Raw genomic sequence first — 19,281 nt, forward strand, 5'->3', positions numbered from 1 at the left:
CTCGAGCTCATTTCACATGTTCTTGATATTTGCTCAAGTCTTGGTCAACCATGTCCAACCTACGCCCGCACCTCTGTTCGGTCTATAGTGCCCATCAATCTCAATTTGCAGAGTAAATCAGGCTTGAGTTGCTTGGGGCATTCGTCTTATAACCTTGCTAGGCCCAAGTCACTAGGGCTCTCTCGGCTCAGTCCAAATAAAGAGCTTGACTTGATCTAGGCCTTGCTTTAGTTATATTGAGCCTCTTTACATCACATATTAACTACTACACATTTCTCATTATTTTTTTAATAGCAATTTTAGCTCAATTTAGTTTCATAATCCCTCAATTACAACTCAATTTATATAAAGTAATACTAAAAAAAATAAAAATAAATTCAATTTTAGAAAATAATCAATAACTACATATTAATTTCAACATATAATCAACAATTTTAGAGAGATTTCAGCACATAATCAATGGTTATAAGATGAACTAGTAAAAAATTTTAAAATGCCAATTCAATTCATCATATACATTGAAATTTTGAAAAGCAAAAAACCCCCCACAGTGCTTGGATTATAAAATGGTCAACAAGGTTGGGTTTGACCCTATCTGTCATTTTGTTCTAATTTGGTGATGTCCGTTTTCACTTTACGCATACAAGAGTGGGTTGTGAAGTTGTGTTATTATTTAGGATCTGGGTTAGAGCTTGTTGGAGTTAATATTATATTATTAAAATTATCAAAATATATGAAAGATATTAAAATATATCGAGATTTCATGATTTGTGCTTATTATGATTTTTTGTATCTTTGATTTATTTCAATTCCTTAACTGAAGGGGATTTAATTGTATCTCCCCCTCTCTCTCTCTCTCTCTCTCTATATATATATATATATATATGTACCGTGTAAATAAGGTATTAAGTTGAGTGAATGAAAGATGTAGCTCATAGAACTTTGTGTGTGTGAATATAGGCTAATATTGGTGAACCATGTTAAACTTTTATATTATTTCTTTTAACTTTTTTATTTTTATTATCTCTCCACATTCAACCATATTGTCTTATTACAAAAATCAACTTTGTATCAAAGCATACTAAGCCCTAAGCATATTTATCTCTAGAGTGCTCTCTCACTCCACATTTTTTTGTTATCAAGTTGTTTTTCCCTCTTTCTTGAGTTGACCACTGATTTGCTAATGTGGTAAGCAAATTCTGTGATTTTTACTTGTTTCAAGAGTACTGGTGTATTCGGTAGCAATATTTTGCGATATGCTGAGTTTCTGGCCTATTTGCTTTTATTATTCTCATTCACCATGGGTAACCCTTTAGGGTGGTGGTTGTTGATATGATAAGCTATGATTTCATTTTTTTAGGGGCATATTTGGGCCTACTAGTGTGTTCGGTAGCATTCTTTGTGAGACGCTACTTCTTCGAGTCTTGTTTGTTTTGTGATATGCCGTTCTTTCAGTCTTTCTGTTTGTGGTGATTTGCCATTGTTTCGGCCTTGTTGCTTTCTCTCTCTCTCAGTTGGTTTCTCTTGTCATCATAATTGATTTCATACACATTTATCTGTTGCAAGATGTTGATTCGTTGCCAATGCTCTGATCACCGAAGTCGTCATTGAAGGGAGTTATTACAATTGTTGTCATTTTTTGACAACTTAATTGTAGTTGTTCGTGATGATCATCATATTTTTGGGTTCAATTTGGACATTTCACTTCAACTGGCCTATGTTCCAATTTGAGAGGGAATGTTGGAGATAAGATTATATTATTAAAGATATGAGAATATATGGAGATCTCATGATTTGTGCTTATCATGATTTTTTTGTATTTTTGATTTATTTCAATTTTTTTAACTAAAGGAATTTGATTGTATCTCTCACTTTATATATATACTAAGGTAAACAAAAGTATGAAGTTGAGGTAAATGAAAGATGTATTCCATAGGGCTTTGTGTGTGTGTGGATGTGGTCCAATATTGGCCGAACCACATTAAACTTTTTTATTCTTTCTCTTATGTTTTTTGTCTTTATTATCTCCATATTCAACATTATTGCCTTATTACATAATTCAACTAAGCTTAACCCTCATTCCTCTTCATATGATAAGCCACTCCCATCTTATGATCTCTCTCTCTCTCTCTCTCTCTCTCTCTCACACACACACACACACACAAAGTCATTGCCACATTCTAAAACATCAGTTGTTGTTGCCTTTTTTTTTTTGGCCAGGTTTGGTCCTGAAGCTCATGAGAGGCTTGTAGGTTGGTTTTTTTTTGTGTGTGTGTGTGTGTGTGTGTGTGTGTGTGTGTGTGTGTGTGTGTGTGTAACACCACAAAAATTTTGAACTTCAAAGAATATATTATCAATTAAATATAGGGTTTATCTAAGGTTAGGAGTCTAGGAAACGACACTAATGAGTCCTATGGCCAATGACCGAGTAAGATCCCAGATCGTCGGAGGAGTCAAGTTAGCCTCCCTTCTAAGTCCAGCTTTCTTAAGTAGCGCATCACCCTTTTGACAGATCTTAAAAGGCATTGACGCGAGGTCTCATAAGCAACGCAAAGATAGGCATAGGATTACAAAGTAAATAATTATTACAGTGTCTCAAATTTTTAAACTTACAAAATGAGTTCCATTACTAATACAATCCAAAAACAATAAATAAAGGCACAATTGGACTAATGAGCGAAATGGTTCCCAAAATTTCTCTAAGGAAAACATAAGTCTTCAAATGTCTTTGACTCTTTGTTGGCTTCGTACGTCTCTTCGATACCTGGCATGAAACACCATGAGCTTTGAATGCCCAGTAAACGCACACACACCCCATCCCTTTTTCCCAGTTCAATACATAATCACAAATATAACAAGCAAGTAATGAAGCATTGTAAACACCCCATTTTTGACCATCCTCAAGACTTGGATGTCATCGTTTGAACACTCGATGATCATCCATGCTCGTGTTCGTTTTGAGTTCTTGAAGGTCTCGGCTGCACGCCTTGCCTTAAGATCTCTCAACTTGTCTGTTTTGTGCTTGGTTGTGGACTAAGGACTTGTGGTTTTGCTTCTGAGGGAAGAGGGTGGCTTGTTGGCCATCCCTACAACCCATCGGCCAAGGTCTTGTGCCATCGGCCTTGTTTTCTTGCCATCGGCCATAAGTGGTGGCCGATCGGCACTCTTTTTGGTCAATCGGCACTCTTTTTGGTCGATCGGCCATATTTCTTAGCCGAGACCTTTCCACTTGCTTTTGCAGATATTTTTGTGCCAGCTGTGACAGCTGGTGAGCACAATTCTCATCCTCCATACACGTGTATGGAGGGATTGAATCAAGACTCAAGCTTGTTCAACAAGCTTGAGAATTGAATTTTTATAAGAAGGGAGACCTCTCTCCCTTTCCAGAGGTTCTGAAAAGTTGATATACAAAACATATATCACTCTCTCTCTATATTTTACCTCTCTCTCCATATTTACCCTAGTTTGTGCTCAAAAGTGTATTTTCTTTATACTTTTGCACTAAAGCACCTACTAGAACACCATCCTTTTGTTGCTGAGGTACTTAGGAGCTAGTGTTAGTGCTTTTGGACTGGTTTTGGTCAGAAAAGAGTGCTGGAGTTGTGTTCTTGAAGGTGTTCTTCAAGGGTGAGTCAACTAGCCTTTAAATCCTTGTTTTAATTTAAGCTTTTGGACCTATTTGCATGCTGATTTAAGCTTAACTTTCCACTGTAAAAAGTTTTGATTTTTCATGCTTGTAATGTTTGTTTAAGGTCACTTTTGTGTTGAGGGTTGTCTACCCCTCTTAGGCCTTGTTTGGTCTTGTTCTTGTGCTTTCCTTTTAAGCTATTGGGATCACCTTGTTTTGGCCTTCTCACCACTGAAATCCAGAGGATTTTCAGTGGTGGAAATGGTGTTTTGAGGTCCCAAATAGGAGAGGGTCATCCCCTCTCCTTATGTCTCATATGCTTGTATTGATGGCTCATAAAAGTAACATGTTTGTTAAGCTTGTTTTGGCTCCATCGTAGCATGTATTAGACCTTATTTTAGCATGATATACCTCTGTCTAAGGTTGGTTTGATAGGCTCTTGCATGCACCATGCACTTGTAGTGCAATCCTCTCTATTGCCTTAACATGCATCTTGTGTTTGGATCGTCATTCTTGCATGTTTTGGCTCAACTCAAAGAAGCTTTCCCTCATGTTTTACCATGCTTGAGCCTTGTTTGATGTTGTTTTAGTCATGCATGCATTGCTTTGTATAGCCATAGTGCATTCTAGCTTGTTAGCTTTGAGTGTCCAAGTCACTAACATGCATTGCTTAGACTATTTTCACGATTTGACATCATTTCATATGTGATTTTAGTCCATATAGTGTGGTCATGCACTCACATTTGTCACCTTTTCCATGCATTGGGAGGTTTGTGTTTTAAGCCTTGAACATGAGCCATTATGCATGTCTTATTGCTTAAGCTTTTAGGATGCCATCTCAGTGGGTTTTTGGATTTATTTTGACATGCCATAACTCTGATTTTTATTGGTTAAGTCATGCCATGTTTGGTCTTGGTAGGTGTAGTGTAACCCTCTTTATTGGCCTTGTATGCATCATGCCTTATGCCTTTCATGTTGGCCTGTTTTAGCTTTGGCCCATGCATGTTTTAGACTCATTTTGGCATGATCTAGGACTTTTTTGGTTGTCCTTGGCCCTTTGGGGTTTGATTCATGTAGCTTTGGTACAAGTTCCTATGCTAGTTTCAAGCTTTGAGCTTTCTTGCATGCCATACTTGTCTTGCTTGGTTGATTTGGCATCATTCCATACTTAATTTCAGAGCTTATAGTATTGTTACACTTCCCCTTTTGTCACCCTTTGAGTGCCTCTAAGGGTTGTGTTCTTTTTGCCTAGCTTGTGGACTAATATGTGTGCATGCATGTTTTGCCTTTTGGTGCCATAGTTTTGGTGTTTTGGCCACTGATTTGGGCATGATTGAGATCTGTCCATTTTAGTTTAAGTCCATTTTGCATGTTGTTGCATGCTTGGTACATTTGCATGTTGTTGCATGCTAGTTGGATTACATAACATTGTTGCATACTTGTTGCATGCCATGTTGTTTACATGTTTAGGTTGCATCGCATTGTTTGCATGCCATTGGCTTTGTTAAGTTGTGCATGCATTGCATCATGTTTGGTTTGGGTGCTAAGCCAAGCACGAGGAACGAGGGACGTTTCATACTTGAAGTGATGAAACGTGCCTCAATTCTTGGTCGCTGACCCTCTTAATCATGCATGATAGAGGTTAAGGCATTTATGTGTTTTTATGCATTTCATTCATATTGATTTGTGCAACTCGGCCTCTTTGGCCATCATGCATCGAAACACGTGATTGATGGCTCAAGAGTCGAGCACTACACTCCTTTGAGCTTCAAACACGATAAAGAGTGTCGTTGTACAAACATTCTCTTGCATGCCTCTGTTTGTACTCTGCTGCAGTAAAAGGAGGAGTTTGCAGGAAGAGATGGTCGATCGGCTATCTAGTGTGCCGATTGGCTACAAATATTTGGCCGATAGTCTCAAAATTGGTCGATGACCATTATCCACTGGCCGATGGTCACCCCTCTTGGCCGATGACCTCTTTGAATGTCCATAAGGTAGGTCAGAAGCATCACAGAAGTTGGCATAATTTTCAGAGGTGCAGAACAGTGCAAACAGAGGCAACATGAGGCATGGCAACGAATTTCCGAGCGAAGTCGATCGAGCATGCATAGCCCCTTTTCTCGAGGCCGTTTTAATTGTTTTGTATAGTTAGTTAATTTGTAATTAATTAGTTAATGTGTTAGCTAATTTAATTCATCGTTGTAAATTCTTAATTAGCTTAGCTTAGCTAATATTCAATTTGTTTATGTAATAATTAGTCTAATTAGATTATTAGATCAATTAGAATAGCTTAGCGTAGCTAGCTTGTATTATTCATTCGGACCCTCCGTCGAGAGGGCGAATTTTGTAATAAGTGTGCGTGAGTGTGTGAATGTATTCCAACCCCACGTCTTTCTCCCTTTTACTTGACCGCTTACAATGGTTAGTTCTAGCTCATGTTTTGATTAGCATCCTTATGCTTACATGTTTGCATTCATCCATCTGTCTTGCCTGCACCGGGCTCGGCGCATCATACAAACCGCATTGTATTTCAATACATTTACTTGAATACGTGTTCAACAGCATATTATCAAGTTGTATCTCATATGCCATCTTAGAATAGCCGAGTCTATTTCTAGTTGCATTTTGCATGTGTTGCATTAGGCATTTTTAACATAGCTAGGGTCATGCATTGATTTCTAACATAGCTTTTGTTTTGGCTCGGAGTACACTGTAAGTATTTATGCTTTAGCATCCTTGCATGAGTGTGAGTGTTACCATGATAGCATGCTTGCCATGAGGCTATGTGCTTAATTGATTAACTGCATGAATGCCTGTGGATGAAGGTTGGATTGCATGAATTGGAACAATTCATCAAAAATGCGAGTTTTAAGCCCACTTGAGGGTGGCAAATCCACATCTTAGCCTACTTGCGAGTAGCACCTTCAAACCATTTTCAAACAAACATAAGATGTTTTGTTCCAATTTAGGCGATCTAATATATACTTGTATGCTGTGCGCATCACGTAGTAAGGTTAGCTAATAAATCAGAATAAGAACACATGTGTTTTTAAAAACAACATATCATGTTAGTAAAGGCCAATCTTTAGATTGGGCGAGCGGGGGTGTTCATCGCATGACCTTCCCCTCTCGTACCCAAGTTCCCGAACTGAGGCAACTTTGGTGATGACGGACACGTGGCCTTAGGCACGAGTCAAGGTTTCCTAAATTTTCCAAAACAAAAATATTTAGGTGGCGACTTTGTATCTGGCAAATCAGTCCATGTTTGGCACTTCTTTATTAAAATCAGTTTTCCAAAATGATTTGCCAGATTTGGACTCTTTGGTGATTTATCGGTCTTGCATTGCACTTTGCAAGATTAGATTCAGAACCGTGACATTGAGTCCGAACTGTAGTAGCTAATGAACAAAACAGATTTCGTGCCATTCGCACACGAAGCCAGGACGTTCGGGCCCGTCTACAAGCATGATAATCATTTAATAATAAAGGATTATAAGGTTAGCTGTTAGAAATCTAGAAATCTCCCAAAGAGACTTCGTCCTCCCAACCACAAGAATCGGACGCGGATTATTCGGTATGCCCCCTCTTTTGCTGTTTTGTTGCAGAACTAACCTCGGGTGCCTACAACGGTTATATACCGCGTAGCACCAACCGCAGGGCCTCAAAAGAGACGGTAATAATGGGCCTTGCCCAAATCCCTCCTCACACCAAATACCTAGGGTCCGAATACAACCGCTCCATTCAAGGGTTCTGAAAATCACTTGCGCAAGAACCAATCAATATCTTAGTAATCTCGTCCAAAAATTCGCAACCCATTACCACCCATTAAGTTTCTCGTTTGAGTTAGATAATTTAAGTCAGAGTTAGGACATGCTCTTGAAACAACATCTATTGCACAAGTTTGAACAAATAAATAGCACAAGTAATAAGGTTACAACACATGAGATTCACATACAAAGATAGACACAAGTAGTTCTAGGCATATTCAAGTAGTCAAGGGAATAAATTTGCACAGAAATATAATTTCCAGATTTGCATAAGTGTGAGCACCATTGAAGGATTAAAATAAAATACATAACCCTATGACATGTGAAATATCATAATGAGACATGATCATAAATTAATAAGCATATTTATGAACACAATAGCATGAAATACCAATGCTAAACAAAAATTTCAGATTTAGTACCCGTTAAAGATTAAAATCGAAAGGGTTGTTAGAGATTTTTACAGAACTCGGCCTTCCTATGGTTCGTAGAGAATTTAATCTAGTTTTCAGAACATGTTTCGGAAATGTAATAGCTTTTCTAGATTTTTAGTTATTTAAGAAATGTTCCAGCACTGTCCAGATTCGTCGACCGTTACGAACATTTGATTTTCTTACAAACCGCTCACTGTTTTTCAATGAAACCAATTTTAGTTGAAATATGACTCCTTAAGGAAGATTTTGACATAAAATAGAGGTACAGAATAATTTTCTACATTTTTCTAGCAATTTTGAAAGTTGGCTGTAAAAACAGATTCTTAAGGCACAATACTCAAAACAAGAAGGTTTGTGAGAAAAAAGATCTACTAAGGGAAAATTTTCGTTTCTTTTGTGATGAAAACATGCTAACTAACATATATTAAACTCAGAAAATGTGTTTGAAGGTGTGCCTTTGGAAAGTTTGAGAGATTGGTATGAAAAAGATAGTCTTGTACCGAAATGAGGGAAAATACAAGAGAGGTAGAATCTTGGCTCAACTCTTATCATTTTTAACACAAGTAACTCATCAATAACACATCTGAAAACAATGTTTAGAACCCTTAAGAACATGTATTTGAAAAAGGAAAATGAAAGAGAAGGTTGTGTTGTGGCTTATTTGCTAGGCTTGAACAAGAGTGCTCTCCTCTTCCTTCCTCTCCCTCTCAAGACTTTTCTCTTGCTCTCATTTCTCTCCTCTAGGCCAAAAGTGTGTGGGTGTGTGTTGTTTGTGTATGCCATGCTAGGGGTGGTGGTATTTATAGGCAATTTTAGTGTAAAAATACATAAAGGCCCACTAGTTGGAATTGGATGGAAAATTTTGGATTTACTTGGAGTCTAATGGGATAGGGAGTGATTAGGGAACTTAATCATGGGATTAGACAACATCTAGTTGGTCTCTAGTTGGAGTGAAACTAGTGTTGGGAACAAAACCCTAGATTTAGGAGTACTAGGTGTTAGGATTTCTAGAATATCATAATTACAATTTCTTGAAAATAGGCCCCTCACAATCTCCTAGGGTGGCCGGCCATTGGGAAGGGAGATGGGACATTTTTTTATTCAATTTAGGTACTATGGACACATTTCCCAAAGTATATATATATATATATAGATCTCAAATTGATTTGGTGGTACCTATAGTATAAAAAGTACATGTACTTGTTTGGGGGCAAATCTTGAAATTAATAAAGAAGTGAGGGCTTGGAATTGAATTCATGTATTGGAACCTTATTTATGTAGAATTAAATTAAATTAGGCTAAGGAACTTAATTTGGCTAGGATATTCTTGTTCCGATAAAAATTAAAAATGCTAGCCGGCAAGATTCGAAATAATTTAAGAAACTAAGGGACTTTAATGAAATAATTTAAACATAAGGATTTTTAAAGAGAATACATTTTTCAGGAGTTTCACATTAAATGTAATGGAATGAGGAGGATTAGAACCTTAATCATGTATTTAATTATGATCTAGTTAGGTTTAGGACTAATGTAAATACCTTCTAATTAGAAACACACACATATATAGCAGTTCTTTATAGGTACGAAAGTCATTATTGCTCCAAGATTTCAAGGGATTTGTTTGTACTAAAGCACAATAATTATAGCCTAGGAGGTATAATGTCTAGCCATGTGATGGTAAATTGATGGACTTGTTTATATATATATATATATATATTGTACAAATCTTGGCAATTGTAAAATATAATGTTAAAAAAGATTTTAGGGTACAAGTGTATATATAAATATATAATAGTACTTGTTTGGGGTTAATTTGTGATTTAATAAAAATGTGAGGGCTTGGGCTCAATTAAAGTATCTTTTTCAAGTGTAGAGTAAATAAATTAGTGTTAGGAAAAATAATTCGGTTTGTATTATCTTACTTTGAATTTAAAGGTAAATAACCGAACGATGACTGTGAAAACCGAAAGTTAAGGTTTAGAGCGATTAATCTAAAATTTGAGAGTTAAGTAATTAATATTAGAGTGTTAGAAATGATTTCTAAGCTTCCAAGGTCGATTAGGGTTTGTATGGATTCGTCTGTGATGCGTTTTCGGTTCTAGGGTTAATTTGCGAATAATCGACGAACTAAGGGCTTTATTATAATAACTCAAAATTTAGGGGTCTAATAAGGTTTACAAAAGTCAGGGATCTCACAGTGTGTGTAGTTTTTAGGGGTGATTATTCAGTACTCCCGGAGTATGGACACGTGGTGCTCCATAATGTTTTGATTGGTGGAGAGACACAAGGGCCCACGATTTATGTTGGAGATGGGGGGACAACATGGGGCTAACTAATTGGTGATTGGTTTGGAGTATGGACACGTGGTGCTCCGGGAGTATTGAATAATTTCCCAGTTTTTAGTGCTGAAAATGTCTCTTCTTGCATTTGGAAGTGGGGTAAGCACCTTTCGTGGACATAGATGCACAAGCAGCGTATACTTTCACAGGGGCAGGGTTGTCCTCGGGAGGATCATCTGGAGTCACTGATATGCAGTTCAGGGTGTACTTTTTGATGCCTGGCTTGGACAAGTTTGTGCATGGGAGGGAGTCTTCGTGGTAATGTGGCTAGAAACGTGCTCTTGCACTTTGAAGTAGTGTTGTCCTTTTATTGTTGTGGGATTTATTGGGTTAATAGTGTTAAAACCTATCACCTACTTCACTCACTTCACCTACTCCACCACCTACTACACCTACTCCACCCACTTCACCTACTACATCTCCTATATAAAGAGCACCTCACCATTTGTAATTTACAATATCATCAATCAATAATACATCAATTTCTCTATTTCTCTTTATACATTGAATTTTAACATGGTATCAGAGCTATAAGATTTAGGCCTGTATTTGTTTTCTCACCGGCGGGCAGCCGGCCGGCAACTTTGCCTTCGCTGCCTGCTGGAATTTTCTACACATAGCTTCGAGTTCTTCGCCATCAACGGCGGCAACATTTCATCAGAGATGTCCGACACCACCTATTGATGCTACTGCTGCTGGTTGTTCTAGTTGTGACTATTGACCTCGGGTTGGCAATAAAATTGCAGAACTCTGCTGGGTTTGTTGCTGCATCGGAACCTTAGATTGTTGTAGCATACCAGAGTGCGTTCCGAGTCCGAGCAATTGCTGCTGTTGCTGCTGTATTTGTTATGAGGGTGTGTGTCTTCTCCCTCCTAACCCGTGTGTCTATGTGTGTTTGTGCTGGGTGTGTTGTGTGCATGGGTGGCCTTGCTGATTTTTGTGTCGTGCCAGCACATGGTTTGTGCATTCTACCCGACACATTGCCGTATACAGAATCTGCTATTTTGGGATGTGCAGTTTTTACCGCATATGGTGCTATGGCTCATGCAGCTGAGGTTCGTCCTGGGGATACCGTTGCTGTGATTGGCATTGGGGGTGTTGGTTCTAGTTGTTTGCAGATAGCACGGGCATTTGGTGCCTCTGAGATCATAGCTGTTGATGTACAAGACGATAAACTGCAGAAAGCAAAAATGCTTGGAGCTACACACACCCACGGCACTCTCTCTCTGATCATACACAGACCCAGCATGCATGGATACTACCTACACACAACACCGTGCACACACATTCTGGGTTTTGACCATTGACTGCCCCAGACTGAACACTCTTTCACACGCAGTTCCCAAACACATCCACTACCTCACCTTTATTTTTTCTTATTATAAAGCACTGCCCCTTGTTGAACTCAGACTCATGACTCATTATTATGCTTCCCACTCTCTCCAACTTTCTTTATTATATATATATATATATCTTTTTTTTTATTATACTATAACACCCTCTCTCTCCACTTTATCACATGGGCTTGTCCCCTCTCTCTCCTCCATTTGATTTCAAAATCACTTCTTTTTATTTATTTTCTCCACAACACTTTTAATCTCTTTCAAATACCCACTCTATAATAATATATCTTTTGCAGGGTCACTACCCCCAACTTTATTTTGAAACATCCATCATCCACCTCACACCGATCTTTCTCAAATAACTCATCCAAAAATATTTTTTTTATCTATTTTTTATTTTATTTTATTTTTATTCTTCAACAAAACAACAACACAAAATAACACCAAAACAAAAACATTCCACAAACTTGTCATTTCTTCATGCCGGGGATCAACCCCGATCCGAATTTTACACCAAAAAAAAAAAACAAACAAACAAACAAAACAAAACAAACACAACAACCACATCCACAGGCGGGATTTTTTCTTCTCTACTCTGCCGCCGGTCTTTTCTTCTTGCCTCCGTCCTGGGCGGTCCTTGACGGTGTTGCCTCCGTGTTTCCCACTCCATTGGGCACGATCACTACTCCCTGCTCCTCCACTGCAGCATATGGAGGACCTCCAAATCGGAACATAACGGTGGCCTTCCGCTTCAGCTCCTTATTTTCCGTCTTTAGCACACTTTTCTCTGCTCGCGCATCCTTATACATGCGTTGGAGCAAAGCCAGTTGGGCGTTTAACTGCTGCACCTCATTTGTCCTACTCTGCAGCCGGTGCGACAAGTTTGTGACCGCCGTCATGGTCTCCACGCATGACTTCAAAGTATACTGATTGGCCTCAATATCAGTTTACACCGCCATTTTTTGCTCCACCGACCGCATCGGAAAGTTCAACGGAGCAAAACCAGAGGTGTTTGGTTGAGGTTCACGGGCCACCACACCAGTTATCTCTCTTGTGGACTCGTTGAGGTCGGGAAAGAGAGTGAGCAGACCACGAGAAGAAGAGGCCATGTTTTGGGTAGCTGAACGGGAAGAAGAGGCCATGTTTTTGGGTTGCTGAGTGTTTCAGCGAAGCAGCGATTTCCGACTGGTGCTTTCAGAGAAGGATTGGTTACAGAGTGTTTACAGAGTATTTCAGAATGCAAATGTTCGGCGGTTTCAGACTGGTTTGCACAGCCTCCACCTCAACCTTGGTTAAATAGCCAAGGCAGACACGCGCATCATGCGCCGCTCGGCGCTCGACGACAACATGGGCGCGCCTTTTGATGGCACGCCTTTTGATGGCATGCCTTTTTATGGATTGGGCACGCCTTTTGATGGCACGCCTTTTGAAAAATTGGGCGCACCTTTTGAGGGTGCGACTTTTTAAGGGGTCCGACAAGACTCTGTAAACTGTCCCGACATTGATTCCGGTTAGCTCCTTCATGGGTCCGACAAGACTCTGTAAACTGTCCCGACATTGATTCCGGTTAGTTTCTACAAGGGTCCAGCAAGACTCCGTAAACTGTCACAACAACTGTCACAACATTGTCTGCTACATCGGTCTGACACAACCATCCAGTGTCCTCTACAACGTTATGACACAACCATACAGTGTCCTCTACAACGTTATGACACCACCATACAGTGTCTTCACCATCGGTCTGACACGACCATACAGTGTCTCCTATCCTCTTTTCTTTTATGTATTCGTCTATTTTCTTGTTTTGTTACTCTCTCCAAACTCAAGTTGGTTAGTTCCTATCCCCCTTGAGTTTGCGGGGGGCTGTTAAAACCTATCACCTACTTCACCCACTTCACCTATTCCATCACCTACTACACCTACTCCACCCACTTCACCTACTACATCTCCTATATAAAGAGCACCTCACCATTTGTAATTTACAATATCATCAATCAATAATACATCAATTTCTCTATTTCTCTTTATACATTGAATTTTAACAAATAGGTTTGAGTACAGATGTTATCTATTCATATTGATGTTCCAGTGCTCATTGTTTTAAGTACTACATACACGTACACTTTTTAGTTGAAACATGAGTTATAACTTTTGGAATTGGATAGGAAGTAGTACTACAGAACTATTATTATTTGTTATTCATTAGAAGCATAAATTTCTGCTTATGAATACAAGGAAACCACCTTCACTAAAAAAGCAATAGTAAAATCTTAGAAGACATCCCTTAAACATTACCTAACAGCTTAGCCCTCAAAAGTTTCTCACCCTTTGTGACCACCATTCTGGTGGACGCATTTTGAAACTGGTCTTTGCCCTCCATGACAAAAGTGGACTCTCCCCGGGCAATTGAGGCAGTTTTGTGCAAGACTGCCCCTGATCCTTGCTGCATTATTGCTGAACTGAGGTGGCAGACTTCCCACCAGAAAGTTGTGATCCAAGAACAAACTTCTCCATTTGTTGGCCATTTTTTGCCCGTATTCCACTGGAATTTGGCCAGAAAATTGGTTGTTCCCCAGATTGATTGCTGTTAAGTTGTCATAAGTGACTAAATTCATAGGCAAACGACCCTGCAAACGGTTACGATACACATCAAGCACTTGAAGCTGTGTAGCTCTCCCAGAATTTTTCATCACCTTCATCATTGAGAAGCTATTAATCGAAAGGTTTACATGATTCAAATTAGGTAATGTGAGGATTTCATGGCTTATTGAACCAGAAAACCTGTTAGCACTCAGATCTAATGCTTGGAGGTTTTTAAGCCTCGCTACTGGTGAAATACTGCCAGAGAGAGTATTGTGGCCTAGTAAAAGTGTTCTTAAGTTCGGAGGAAACTGTGACAAATTCCCAGAGAGGTGGTTTCTACTAAGATCTAAGGTGTCAAGCTGCCATAATCCAATGACTACAGGGATTCTACCAGTGAATAGATTGTTCGACAATTTTAAGACAGTTAAGCTTCTTAATTCAGAAAAAAGCAGTCTCGGGATTGAGCCGGACAGTACATTGTGTGAAACATCCAGAACCCTAAGGCTCTTGAGCCTATCGATTCTTGGAGGGAGACTGCCGGTGAAAAAATTTTCAGAGAGTGAAAGTGTGTTTAGCTTCACTAGATTGGTAATGGTAGTTGGTATGGGGCGTCTAAAATTGTTCTTGTTGAGGTCAAGTGTGGTGAGCTCTGTGAGGTTGCCGATTGCCGGCGACAAAAATCCATCATATCCAGCTTGGTCGAGATTGAGTGCTAATACTCGGTTGGTGCTGCTTGAGTTGTCAACAGGAACTGTGCATAAGATTCCTAGAAAGTGTGGCCCCGGATTCTCGCATGGATCCATCTGAAAGTTCCAAGTTTTAAGAAATGAAGATGCTGGAATTGTGTTGGAATCAATTGCTTGCTTCACGCTGTGAAGAGCATCTATATCCGATTGTAGAGTCACCGACTCAACCAACGCCACCAACCATGGAATGAAAATCAAGACTACGGTGATAGGGACTGCGAACAAGCAAAAAGCAGCAAATGTGGAATGCATTGGTCTGGCCATTAGATCAAGGCTACGGGATGCTATCTCAATCTCAATCTCAATCTCAATCCTGCTGGTTAGTGGTTTTGGAATTGAATTGGCTCTTCCAAACTCTTAATATTGAGCATTTGGCATGGAGGTGAAATAAAGATCATTTCCTAGTCTGAATAAATAAAGGCTCATTTCAAGAACCTGTACGTGAAAGATTATTTCAGACTAAAGTTTCAGTGAGCATGCCAAGAAATTGGGGGCACGGAAAATCATATATCCTGAAAGTTGGTTGAAAGCATGGAAAGTGTCGCATAATAGAACCTGTACGTGGAAGACTTTTATCAAATAATAGTGCCCCATATAATATTATTAAGGCAGTGGCTTCTAATCAAATTTGATAAATAAATAAAATTCGAAATTCATGGTATGGCATTATTCTTTTAGTATTGTTATGGCAGTGGCTCTTGTAATCAAATTCATTATATAGCATTATTATTTGGAAAGTGGGTTGTCTTTTTCATGCTTGAGTTGAGCCGCATTTGTTTGATGCACCACCCCTCTACCATCACCACAACTATTATTCCTTTATTACGACCTCACTATTATAATATTAGACAAATCACTACTACAATATAAAAATCAGTAGAGAAAACTTGAAAATATTAAGTTTTAAATTTCATCTTGTATACATATCATACAACTTGTTTTAATTCAACATTGAAATTTTTATCAAATAATTTTCCAACTTAAAAATTTCAATGTCAAATTTTTATTACTTGATTTTTAGTTTGATCAAATACCTTCTAATTCTTGCTAACAAAAAAATATCTAAATAGGAAGAATAAGAATGCATAAAACAGGAAAACTAAATATTAATAAGAAAAAAGGATCGTAATAATTACAATTTAATCAAAATATTCCTAATCAACTGTTAATTTTAAATTTGATTTTTCAAAAATAATTTTCGAATTTTCAATCTATATATTCTTTGATTTTTATTAAATTTTTTAAATATTTCAATAATTATTATTTTTTTTTAAACTTTTATAGATCTACTTAATCTATAAATACGAAAACAGAAAATAAAAAAATTCAATACATTATTGTATTTTTTTTTTTTGATTTTTAAAAAAAAATTTCACAAAAATCTAACTTTTTATGTACATTTAGATTAGGTGCATCTAAAAATTAAAAAAAAAAAATTTAACTAAAATATAAAAAATGTTCACTAAAGACAATAAAACACAAAAAATAAAAATAACTCAAAAAAACTATTTTGGAAAATTTAAAACCAAATAGCGTATTGATCTCTTCCATTCTTGTTTGCATTAAGGCCTCGTTTGACAACTATATGTTTTAGCCAAAAAATCAAAAACATCACTATAAATTATCACATCTTTTTCTATTTTTCTGCACATTTTTTCATAAGAAGTCAAAAAATTACTAAAATAACTTGTTAATAAGACATAAATACACTAGTAATAATTCTACAACACATTTGAATGACCACATTTTTATATTTGGTTTATTATCTGAGTTGCAACTACTATATTGAAACAGACACAAACAATGAAACTTATTAAATCATTATAGTATAATGATTTCAATTCACATGAAATATCAACAACTTTGATATAAAAATATACCATTTTAGTATATATTACATAGTGGTGGTGCATGCGAGTTTTCTTGGTAAAGACGTTGAAATGATTCGAACAAGCACACCATTCTCTTGCTCTTGAATACTTTGGCTAAGTTCCCACTTTTCATTTGGCTTCACAACATCAGCGTTCATTGGTGTTTCTTACACCGCATCCTTTTTCTGCAACCAACTAGATGAAACCCCCCCCCCCCCCACACACACACACACACACACACCCACGCACACAAAATAAAATAATAAATAAATAAAATTCATCTTTGGATTTTGATAGTTGTGTCAGACCCAACTAGTTGAGGATTAAAATTGAATGCTAACATGTTATTTATGAAGGTCAGTGAGTATATATACAAATAGCATATACAAACATCAACGAAACTACATACAAAGCCAATGGTATAAAGACTATGCCTTTGTATCTGAATATTCAAATACCCCAAGTAAAGTACCAAAAAAAGAAAAAAGAAAAAGAAAAAGAAACTTAAAAAAAAGAAAAAAAGAAAAGGCTGAAATTGGATGCTTATTTATCCTTTTGTGTCTGTGTTGTGCAAAAAACGATACAAATGTGATCATAGTCAATCCCCAATTTGCCATGTACTTTGATGCCACTGGCATATCTGTTACTAGTGCCATCTCAGTGAACTAAATGGTGCAGCAGAGCAGTCACCAACAACAACATTATAGCCCTTTGGGAGCTCTTACTCCAAGCAGAAGACAGATAGTGAGCACCTACCAGATGTACTGATCCTGTCAGTTCATCTTGTAATTTAATGCTTGAAGAGCCTGAAATCCACCATAACGGAAAAAAAAGAAAAGAAAAGAAAAAACAGTGATTTAAGCAATTCCTTAGATTATTGTAACTTCAATTTAATTTGGTCTAACATTTTAAAGATCCAAACAGGATTCAACATCAATCATTTTAAAAGCATCACAGTTCACATTTAAAACTAAAGCACCAAAGTCAGATATCATAGTGCTGGGCATTGTTGACTAAGCAAAGCTTACCCTAAAGCTATTTTGCACTTGGACATAGTAAATCACTCAATCCTTATGCACCAAGTGAGATAGTTTAGCAATGTCCCATGTTATGTAAATAACTGTACTAAAAAAGAGGAGACAACTTTTTGCTTCTCTCATTCATCTTTCCTCTCCTTGCTATTCTTTCCAGTGTAAACCCCAGAGAACAAACTGTTGAAAGCATGGTAGTCATAAAAAAAATGAAAGATCAAGCCTCTAGGATACCAAAAATTGTTTTCCATCTAAGGTATCACCACTTGGTCCCACCACTTATGTTTGTCAAATCGATGTATGTTAGAATTTCCCATCTTTACCTTCACCTACTCCACTACACACTCCACTTCACCTAACCCACTATCACCTCCACTACACCTACTACCACATTTTCTTCTATATTCCCATCTTTACCTTCACCTACTCCACTACACACTCCACTTCACCTAACCCACTATCACCTCCACTACACCTACTACCACATTTTCTTCTATATATAGATTGTATAGGAATCTTGTAATTAATCAATCAATATATCAATCAATAATACATACAATTTATTCTCTCTCTATTTCTCTTTATACATTAAATTTTACATGGTATCAGAGCAAGGTTAAGACCTTAGTATTTCTCGCTTCACCGGCGGGCGGCAACCTCGCCTTGGCCGCCCGCCGGACCTCAACCTATTCCGCTTATTTTCTACACATACCTTGACTTCTTCAACATTTTCTTACACCCCTCCTCCGCTATGTCGGCGGCGGCACCCGCATCATCGTCTAGCCTCTATCGCCGTTCACCTCGCCTCTCACATATCCGTGGTTGTACTCTTACTCGTCGTCGTCGTCGGCGTTTCTGGCGCTGCTTTTCTGCTCGTCACTGCTGTTTTTTTCCCGATTTGCTCTCTCTCTCTTAGCCATGGATTTGGGTGTGGGGTGTAGAGCTGTGGCTCTGTTGTTGGTAGCCATGTTTGCTGGCTTGAAGGTTTCAATGGCAGCAGTGTACAAGGTTGGGGACTCCGCTGGTTGAACCATCATTGGGAATATTGATTACAAGGCCTGGGCTGCTTCCAAGACGTTTCATGTTGGAGATGTCATCATTTTCGAATACAATTTTCAATGTCACGTGTTGCAAGTGCCCCACAAAGAATACCAAGCCTGCAGAAGTGTAAGACAGTAACATGCATCTTCACATACAGCTTGGGTAATGTGTAACTATCAAAAGCACAAGCTTCTTGGACATCCCTCTCTCTCATCTTTTCCCACTTTCAAACCCACTTTAATCATATCTCTCCTTTCTCTTAATTTATTTCATCCACGTTCTTTCACCCTTTTCTTTTATTTTAATATATATATATATATTTTATTATAATATATTTTCCCTATCCCTTGTTAGTAAGCATCACCCGTTTTCCATTCTCTTATTATTATTTATTTTATATTCCACCAAAAAAAAAAAAAAAAAAAAAAAAAAAAAAAAAAAAACTGCTGTTTTTCTTATCACCCATCCACAAATATTTTTCTCTATTTTCTTTATCCA

General features: G+C 37.8%; 2 protein-coding genes across 3 annotated transcripts in view; both read right to left on the minus strand.

Moving 5' to 3' along the window:
• Positions 1–13,832: 13,832 nt before the first annotated feature.
• On the minus strand, positions 13,833–15,104 carry LOC114312424 (Leucine-rich repeat (LRR) family protein). Its single transcript, XM_028258649.2, has one exon. The coding sequence runs from the start codon at positions 15,102–15,104 to the stop codon at positions 13,833–13,835; it is 1,272 nt and encodes a 423-aa protein (XP_028114450.2).
• Positions 15,105–16,625: 1,521 nt separating this feature from the next.
• LOC114312454 (aspartic proteinase 36) overlaps positions 16,626–19,281 on the minus strand; it is a 37,963-nt gene continuing 35,307 nt past the window's right edge. The window contains exon 10 of one of the 2 annotated variants that reach the window (XM_028258677.2): positions 16,626–16,906. In XM_028258677.2, the coding sequence (XP_028114478.2) occupies positions 16,866–16,906 (41 nt within the window). In that variant the 3' untranslated portion in view covers positions 16,626–16,865. Of the gene's footprint in view, positions 16,907–17,027; positions 17,518–19,281 lie in introns of those variants that run through there. The other variant, XM_028258676.2, reaches the window with a different exon arrangement.

Source organism: Camellia sinensis, chromosome 7, assembly GCF_055761805.1.
Source record: "Camellia sinensis isolate YWXY chromosome 7, ASM5576180v1, whole genome shotgun sequence".
Lineage (NCBI taxonomy): Eukaryota > Viridiplantae > Streptophyta > Magnoliopsida > Ericales > Theaceae > Camellia > Camellia sinensis.

Excerpts from the sequence above, each read along its gene's own strand:
- LOC114312424 (XM_028258649.2), bottom strand. The coding sequence starts at position 15,104 with ATGGCCAGACCAATGCATTCCACATTTGCTGCTTTTTGCTTGTTCGCA.